Below are 9,854 nucleotides of genomic sequence, written 5' to 3'. Positions count from 1 at the left end.
GCCATCATCAAAGATTCAAAGCATTGAGTTGTCACTTTGAGGATTATAAGCTAAATCCAAAGATTGTTCTTAAGATATACTAGAGAACAATAAACTAAATCGAAAGATTGTTCTGAGATGAAGAAAATTTCTCAAGTAGAAAACTTGACAGACGACCATCTTTTGATTTTAAAGCATTATGATTGTCAACCTCTTCCCATTTTCACAACCTAAAACACTCAACATTTCAGGTCGGCCACCAATAACTTTCAGAAAGAATCCCAATTAAGTAAATCACACATGGTTTTTATTTGTAACTAGAGGAGATTGTTTTTATTTTTTGGCCAGAATGACACTTCAGGAGCTGAATCAAAGAGAATCGCTAGATAGTCACCTGGGACTGTGAATTACAACAATGTCAAACCAACTGCAGGAAGCACTATGCTCTTGCTTTTAAACACACTCTCCATGCATCAAAATAATGAAGCTCGAAGACCTTTAATCACTAGGCAGAGTTTCTTAATAATGCTGAATTTTGCACATCATGAAAAACTTTGCTCTTTCCATAGGAGATATGGTCTCTTTTGTATCAATTGGTGAAATTCATTTGTCCTCCTCAGGCTGCTTTCACCTAATGACGGAAGACATGGCGTACAAATGCATAAAAAGCCAATAGTCCAGCCAACCAAATAAAATTATCCACCTTGGTGCGGTCATAAGAGATGTGTTCAGTGATATAAAGCTGATATGGAGCCAATATTGCTCCAAAAAAATTAAACAGTGAAGCCAATAACAAGAAGCACAACTAGCTTGCAGGTTATATCAATGAGATGATAGAATTTATCTTTGTCAGTAAATCTGGATGCTTTCTGATGTTACCGCTGCCCAGTCCTGGAAGGCAATAAAGAAAACAACATCAACCAACAGATAGAAAAACCAAAAGAACACAACAAGGAGTGCCTGTCATATGATACCTGATTTTTCACAATTCTTTTCCTTCAGATTTTTAATGACACACCAGAATAGGAAAAACAAAGGACACTTCAGACTAAATTTTTGGTATAGATAATCAATTTAAAGATGAATTATTGGGGGAAACAAATTCCAACCCTTCTTTTTAAGTTTAACAATGCATATTACACTTCCCCGCATTAGTTATCAAGAAAGCAGTTTATGCATTCAACATGCTCTATAATTAAGGTGGTCCCACCAAATGTGGAAATAGCAACAACAGCTTCAAAGATGATTTGTCAGTATCACTAGCAAGATGACCGCTGTCAGACTTGTTAACTTGTATGGCTGAGAATACCAATGAGGCCATCACAGCACTTCCAGAAATTATACAGAGCTTCTGAGCTGCCAACCAAAGTTAGAGAACCTGCCAATAGAACTGAGTAGCTGATCTTTTTGTCAGTTTAAATTTTTTGCTTAGCAGCTGGTCAAACTGGCTTAATGAAATACATTTGTCAGATTAATATGTAATTTTACATCTTTAAGAAAGATTTCTGCAGATGATCACTGATGAAATTATTTCGCCAATCAAATATATAGGATATGTTGTGGCACTTACTGACAACAACATATATGGGAAATTTCTTCAACTTAAAATTAAGAGACTTTTTCTCATGCTGCAGTATAGGTAGCCATGACGTAGTCAAGGTTATGCCGTTAATAACATGAAAAGAATACTACTCATATAAATTCAGCAAAATTTAACCTCCTGGAAAATTTGGATGATTATGCATCCCTATATATATGTTGTTCGTGCTCAAAGGAATCATTTGATTAACTGCTGCACAAGAAGTTTATTGCAAGGATTTACATGGCAACTGATTTGAAATATTAATGTTAAGAAAGCATCTAAAGCAAGCCTTTATATATACGATGCTGTCCAACCATTGTCCAATGATGGAACCAAATAATGTAGTATAGGTAGAATCCATAACACAATAAACAGTAGCAAGGAGTATAGGGTTTGCCCAATCACTTACCATGTATAAATCAACGAAAGAATCTTCCATTTCCAAAATGCTCCAGCGCATAAGCTTGCAAACTTTTGCACTAAAGCTTCTAAAACCAAAAAGAATCTTCTGCTACTGCTCTCCAGAATCTTAGAAAGAAGGGAAACCTCCATTCTTGATGTATAAGGGATTCTGCTCATAGACCATGCTTCAACTGATGACGGACATAAACACATGATGTGCATTTCAGTTTCAAGTTTCAACACTGGTATAACAGTATTGATGGAGAAGAATCAGCACACACCTGCCATGCAATTGGAAAAGTTAAGAAAAGAATAAAGCAATTAAGATTTTAATAGAGAGATAACTTTGATGCTCATTGGAATTTCCATCTCACCAATGTACGACAAAAATAATATTCAATTTTGCAATAATATGAGATGAGAGTATAGCAAAATTGACAAAGTCTATGCTTATTTATCACTTACCTGTGATTTGTTTATATTTGATTTCACCAATAGTCTCCACAAGAGCATGAACCGCCGATGAAATGATGAAATCTGTTATTATCCCTAACAATTATCTCTCTTCCTGTAACCCTTGAAAAAAGCTTTATGACCTCATGACAATCACCACATACACGAAGGTTTTTAACAACTCGAATTACATCTGTTGGAGCAGTGCTGATTAAACCAAATGCAATGGCCAGCTTCTCACTATGGCAACCAAGAAAATGCTCTTTTTCTTCCTCTTCTATGTCAAACAACACATATTCTGTGGTTGGAACATAACCAGCTGCTTTAAGTTCCTTGGCCAATTCACCAAGTTTTGTGTATATCATTTCGGACAAGGGATGAGATTTATCACCCACAAGGAATTCATGAACAACCCCATTTACTTCAATCCAACTGTATCCTGGTACTTTTTGTATTCCTCTCTCATTCATGATTGACCTAATTTTTGCAGCATCATTCCATTTATGACTTGCTGAATATATGTTTGATAAGAGGACATAATTTCCTGAATTCCATGGTTCTAACTCAATGAGTTTCTTTAGTACATGTTCCACTAACTGGGTATCCTTGTGCAGTCTACATCCACCCAGCAAGGCTCCCCAAACAATAGAATTGGCCTCCATCGGCATATTTTTGATCAACTGATGAGCTTCATCTAACAAACCTGCACGGCCTAGAAGATCCACCATGCACCCATAATGCTCAATAGTAGGAGTCAAAGAAAAGACACGACTCATGCTATCAAAATACCGGTGACCATCATCAACCAGACCAACATGAGTACAGCAACAAAGCAAGCCAATGAAAGTGTTCCCATTAGGTAGAACACCTGATTTTTCCATTTGGCTAAAAAGACCAAATGCAGCTTTAACATGTCCATTCATCGCAAGCCCAGATATTGCAGCATTCCAAACTACGAGATCTTTCTCCTTCATCCTCTTAAAGATTTCAAAAGCTTGAGCTATGCTCCCACATTTTGCAAACATATCAATTAATGCAGTACCTAGTACAGGGTTAGACAAAAACTGAGCTCTGTCCATTAACTTGCTAGCCCAGTCCCCTAATTCTAGAGCTCCTAATCTAGCACAAGCAGAAAGAACTCCGACCATAACATAACAATCAGGTGCCAATTTCTCTTTCTGCATTTGGAAGAAGAGGTCTAGTGCTTCTTTTGGGAGTCCATTAGATGCATAACCTTGAATCATTGTGCTCCAAGTAACTATATCCTTCTCAGGAATCCCGTCAAAGGCAAGGCGCGCTTTCTCCATGTTTCCACACTTAGCATACATATCCACTACAGAGGTTGCGACAAACACATCTCTGCTCAATCCAAACTGTGTTATAGATCTGTCAATCCACTCTCCACTATTCAAATCCCCTAAGTGAGCACAAGCTGCCAGAACTCTAACAAGGCTGAAACTATCAGGCCTCAAACCCATCTCTAACAACTTACTAAACATATTAACCGCTTCTCTGTACCGTCCAACATCAATGTACCCACTAATCATGGCTGTCCAAGAAACGACATTCTTCTCTGGAATATCATCAAACACCTTAATTGCGCGATCCAAACATCCGCATTTTGCGTACAAACAGAGCAAACTGGTCTTAACAAAGATATCACAATCAAAGCCTAGTTTGACAACGAGGGCATGGATTCTGATACCCAACTGCAAATCCAAAAGCCTGGCATAAGCCTTGAGAACAAAAGGAAATGTGAAACTGTTGGGCAAGAAGCCTTGGCTACGCATAGAAGCATAAAATTGCGCAGCTTCGAGAAAGCAATCGCCGGAAACAAGGCCCTGAATCATTGTGTTCCAGAGATAAATGTTGGGTTGCTTAGTTTGATTGAAGATAAGACAAGCATAATTGGTTTGACCAAAATGAAAGGTAGCTTTCAAGATGATGTTGAGAAGATAGTTGTGTTGGTGAAGCCCAAGACGGAAAAGCGCAGCGTGAACATGCTTGAGGTGTCTGACGGATGTGAAGCCTCCAAGGATGCGTTTCGTGATCTCTGTAACTGTCGAACACGATGAAGTTGCTGAGTTGAGGGTGCTTAACATGGCTATGGTTTTGCACCCCTTGTCTGACTTATGTCAATCTGATTGATACCTGCCAAATACGAATGTAACTTATGAACACGAGTCATAAATTAAACTTTATCCAATTAATTAGATGCTTTCATCTTCCAGAAAGATGCACGAAGGATTATTCAGCTTAGAGAGGACTATAGCAGTGCAAAACTTGCATGGAGACGTAGCTCTGCATGGACTATGGTCTAGAGGTGGCATGCTGATATGCTGTATAGGTCCCTGGACGTTATTTCAAGCACTTTCATTATTTAATTATTGAATAAACTCCAATTGAATTGGTTTTGGGAGGTTTGCCAAAGAGGTCCAACATCCCAAGTGCCTCAACTGTGCAAAAGGATCCTCATGCATCAATTGTCCATAGCCATAGCCATAGCCATAGCCTAGCCTACTCCTAAATGGATGGTGTTCATGATAAGCCTGAAAACAAATATAAGAAAATAGGATTTCTAAATGGATGGGTGCACCTTGAACTTGACAAACGGAAGAGGAAAATTTTACTTTTATTTCTTTTTTATCTTTTCTGAGGCAGTGGATTAAAAGACAGAGTAAACAAGCCTTATGCTTTATACCTCTTTTTATCATTGCTCTAAAGCATTTCCCAACCCAACAAGCAATGGCATGACAAGAGTGAAGGCTGACTGGAGAAAAAATAGGCATTCGCTAAGACAAAGATCTGACCTCTAACTTTCCAATAAAAACTTGGTAATTAATTGCCATCATAGCTTTAGGCAAAAGAATAGCATGACCCAATTATCCCAATTCATCACTAAGATTTGTTCTTTGACGGGGAGAGGTCTAAAGGTTCTTGTCAAAATATTAACTATCAGCAATCACCATACTTTGAAAAAGAATGGAGCAAATTTTGATGAGAAAATTACAGTCTCATGAAAATATTTATTGAGAAATAATTGTCCAAATTAAAATATATACTTTCACAAAACAAAAGAAAAAAAAAACCATCATGGTTTCAGCATGGTTAGCAACGGCAAGGGCAAGGAGGAAGGAAGGGAAAAGTCTGTGTTTAGGGATTTTGGGGAGTTGGGGTGGGGGAAAGGGAAGCTATAATTTGGAAAATAAAAAATGTTACAAGTTTCTTACCGAATATTCCTTCTAAAATTGATGAGAAATTACATTCCAATGAAAATTTCAATCGAAAAGTAATTTCCCTAATTAAAAATTAAATTTTTGCCATTGGATTTCCAACCACAACGATTTTGTCGGAAAATTCTGTCAAAAATTCATTGAAAAATAACCACTAATCCACAGAACAAATTTATTGTTCTGTTTAATATCTAGATTTTTAATTCAAATAGCCTTTTGATGCTGCTACTAAAGTCTCTATTATTTTTTTTCACTTATTAGACATATATAAATGAAGTTTTTGTTAATGGGTAAAGTTAACAAGTATGAGAATGTTTGCCTTTTGTGCATGGAATCTTTCTCAGTTTGGAAAAATGCAAATCCAAGTTAATATTGAAATGTAACAGGTTTTAGTTCCAATTTATAAACATAAATCCAAAGCTTAAACATCTATTGCTAAAACTAAGTCAGAAATATCAAATAAAGAAACCAATATTTGGTAAAGAAACAAAAGGATATATAAATCAAGAAAAATAAATAAACTAAACTAATATAACATAAGAATTCAAGTGTAATTGACGCCTCTGTGATGTGGCCATGAGACTTGCAAATGCCTTTCACCACCTTGAACTCTTCATGAAAACAGTTCAAACTAAAGTTCTTAACCAACAATGAATTTATCTTGATGTAACGGTTATAGAATTTATTCATAAGATGCTAGTTGAGAAAAAAAAATTAAATCATAAAAAGTAAAGGTGAAGTTTATTGTATTTTTTATGTGTTTTTTAAAAAGTTAGACATGAATTGAATGAGTAACTATCGTGGTTGATACTCTTTCAAAATTATCGATATTTGACGTCGTTTTTAGAAAAATAAGAAAAATAAAATAGTATTTTTTCACTCAAAACTTACTTAATTAAGATACCTCGTATTCAACCTTAGTCCGCTACCCTTAACCATTTTGAGAAGCTCTAAACCCCTTTCAAGCTCTCTTGCTCTTGAAAACTCCATTTTTGAAGATTGAAGCTTGGTTTTGGTCGGTTTTGAATTTTAAAAAACACAAAAGTAAAGATTCCAGCTTTTGCACCCTTTAAGCTTGGTTTCAAACTTTTGATTTATGCTTTTCAATAGATTTACATTTCTCTCTCCAAGTGTTTTGAGCCCAAATCGGTTTTCCTAACCCACAAGCTCACTAAGGTAAGGGAATAATAGTTTAAAGTCTACAAATCATTTATATTACACAAACAGTGGATTAACTAGTCTATAAGTTAGATTAACATAGATTTGGTTTGGTTAATGATAGTCCAACCTTCAAATTTGAGCTTGATAGTCTAAGTTGTGGTTACAATTGTGTTATTACTATCTCCAAGGGTTTAGCTAGAGTGAGGATTGGTGTTTCGATCGCATGCCAATTGACGACTCAATCGAGGTGGGTAGACGCAACACTTTCAAACTATTTTGCTATGTATAAAAACTAAGCATGATTTATTGAGTTCATGGTTTTATATGATTGCCATGCTATCTTATGAACGAAATGATTGAGCCTTGAAATAAATGGTTTTAAAGATACTTTCCAAAAGTATATATGATATCTAAAAAAGAATTGTAACAACCGCTCCTTGATCGCTACCGGCATTTAAGACCTCCAAGATAGACCTGCCAAGTCCTGAACAAGGCTTAATGGAAATACCCGTTAATCACTATACATATTTACCAAACCGTATTAATGCTTAAACCATATACATTTATATCATGATTTGAACAATAAGCATAAAAATTCAATTTGACCTCTAAGTCATAAAATCATGATTATATACATTGAATTCAAAAACCCCAAATTTTCATTTATATCAAAACTAATATTTGTTTACATAGTAATATCAAAGTGCTACAACTCAACCTCTAACAGCGGAGTGACTCAAAATGGAAGGCTAAAAGGTGCAATTACCTACACTGCAGTAAGTGTTGGAATGCTAAACAGCACACTGGAGGTTTACTTATCTGTAAAAGGAAATAAGGGGGTGAGTCTCACAACTCAGTGATCATAGACTTCGTGAGTAGGGCGTAGATGGGAAACAAGCAAACAGTAGATAATTTTGAATATTAAAATGCATGATTATAAAATAATTTTAATTCAAACGGAAGTTTGTGCCTTATATAAAAATCGAGAATTTCTTGTAAGTTGTAATCAGCCAAGATGTATACCAAATCAAGATAAGTAAAATTTTCTGCATCGAAATAGGTTAATAATCATATTCAAATCTTTCAAATATCATTTTAGATCTAGTGTTCGTAAAAGATTTCTGTCTCGAAATCATTTCACGTATTACTCAAGTCAAATTAATAAAATTGAGTAAGCTCTAGCGAAATCAAATATTATTTAAAATTATGCACAAATCATAACTCGCCTCATACGCGATGAGTTAAAATTCATTTCATAGTAGAAATAGGGGAGCTGCGGAAAATCGTCCAGTTTTGTTTTCACCATGCAAAGAATTACAAGTTTGAAAACCCAAAGAGATGTCACTCTCGAGTAGGTAATAGTAACGAAAACTCGTGGTCCCGCTACCACGTAATAACATCCAGGAGCATCGCTTCCACCGGATTCCCACATGCCATGGCAATCTCAACAATGTTGGCCGACATCGGAGAAATCAAGCGGTCGCAACCGCGTTATCACTAGTGGCCTAGCCACACATACATATATCACAGGCCGTGGCCTCTCCACTCCTAACTGTCCGTTGGCGACCCAAAAGTTCTCTAACTAAACCTCACTCGTGCACGAGGGTAACACTTAACCGAAGTGATAGTCGGTTTATAAAACCATTTTTTAAATTACGTTATGTCTTTGAAATCTCATTTCGAAACTATTTTCAAAGCATTCAATATAAGGGCATGATAAAATCCATTATTATTCGTATAACATAAAATTTGTGCATGAATTTGAAACAACAATACGTATGGTGAATATGCACTATAATCATGGATGCACACCGCACAAATATAAGGCACATTGTTTATGTAAATCGTCTTGAAAAGCTTGTTTCCCGATTTAAAACACTTTACGTATATAATTTATACATATATATATTCAAAACATGTTCAAACATCATAGCAATCACAAATTTTCCTAGGATTCTACCAGCTCATGCTTTTCCATAATTTTTGCATATAAAGTAAACCATACATGTATATATATAATTACGAAAATTTTAAAATAGACACCCCCTACTCACCTTACGATAGTGGGATACTACGTCGCTATTTCTACTTGTCGATCACTCATTACTTTGTTTAGCACGCCAGCACAGCTCACTTCCTTTATTTTTGCACTTTCACTTTTTCTTTCACTCTAAACCCATTATGCACCCACAGATTTGGTGGCTTGTATGTCACCAAATCTTCTCCAATCAAGCCGATCTTGCTTATTTCTCTTGAATCTTGAAACCCACTTGATATATTATTTTTTATTTTTATTTTTTTTATTTTTTTTTATTTTATTATTTTTTTTCTCCTTATTTTCTCTAACCCCAAAATTTATCTTCTCTTTCCTTGCTAACGGGCTGTCTGACCAAATCTCCTTAAAAAATCAAACCTTTTCCCTCCTTGGCTCTCTCATAAATCAGTGGCTTAATCCCTCTTAAACTCTCTCACAAACCGGCAGCAACAACCCCTTCTTTCTCCCTCACAAACTGACAGCACGACCCCTCCTTTCTCTCTCACAAACCGGCAACAACAACCCCTCATTTCTCCCTCATAAACCGACAACACAGCCCTTCCTTTCTCTCTCACAAACCGGTAGCAATAACCCCTCCTTTCTCCTTTCTTCTTTCTTTTTTCCTTGGTTTTGGCCGGATTTCCCCCTCCAATGCCAAGCCACACCTTGTTTTTCTTTATTTCCTTTCTATTCTCTCTTGCTCTCGGTGAATGTGCAAAGATTTCTATCTTTTCTTTCCAACCGACTCATCCTCCTTTATATCTTCTTTCATCTCAATGGCTGGCCCCTACCAGCTCAATTCATAACTTAAAAAAAATAGATTTTTAACTTCTTTAATTCCCACATGGGCTACTGCCCAAGCTATCCCCTTTTGCCACATTTTTTTATTCCTTGATATTCTTTTCTTTTCATTTCTTTATTCATGCTCCTTGTATAATTTATATTTTATTTAATCATTCTTTGGCCCATTCAAATCACATATTTATCTCATATGCTACATAATCCAACC

At 35.9% G+C, this 9,854-nt stretch overlaps 1 protein-coding gene across 3 annotated transcripts; it reads right to left on the bottom strand.

Moving 5' to 3' along the window:
- On the bottom strand, window positions 345-5,013 carry LOC18586740 (putative pentatricopeptide repeat-containing protein At3g08820). 3 transcript variants are annotated; one of them, XM_018128948.1, is made up of 3 exons: window positions 2,429-5,013; window positions 1,971-2,244; window positions 345-1,369 (listed from the first exon to the last, which is right to left on the bottom strand). In XM_018128948.1, the coding sequence occupies exon 1, from the start codon at window positions 4,516-4,518 to the stop codon at window positions 2,452-2,454; it is 2,067 nt and encodes a 688-aa protein (XP_017984437.1). In that variant the 5' UTR covers window positions 4,519-5,013; the 3' UTR covers window positions 345-1,369; window positions 1,971-2,244; window positions 2,429-2,451. The 3 variants fall into 3 exon arrangements, with proteins under 3 accessions (XP_017984437.1, XP_017984436.1, XP_017984438.1); XM_018128947.1 differs by having other exon boundaries at window positions 345-870; XM_018128949.1 differs by having other exon boundaries at window positions 345-870; window positions 1,971-2,154.

The sequence above is a fragment of the Theobroma cacao genome, chromosome 10 (genome assembly GCF_000208745.1).
Source record: "Theobroma cacao cultivar B97-61/B2 chromosome 10, Criollo_cocoa_genome_V2, whole genome shotgun sequence".
Taxonomy (NCBI): Eukaryota; Viridiplantae; Streptophyta; class Magnoliopsida; order Malvales; family Malvaceae; genus Theobroma; species Theobroma cacao.
The sequence above is the reverse complement of the archived record's forward strand: the minus strand, read 5'-3'. Positions and strand labels throughout refer to the sequence as shown.

What these genes read in the sequence shown, in the direction of transcription:
- LOC18586740 (XM_018128948.1), bottom strand. Translation starts at nt 4,518, where the DNA reads ATGTTAAGCACCCTCAACTCAGCAACTTCATCGTGTTCGACAGTTACA.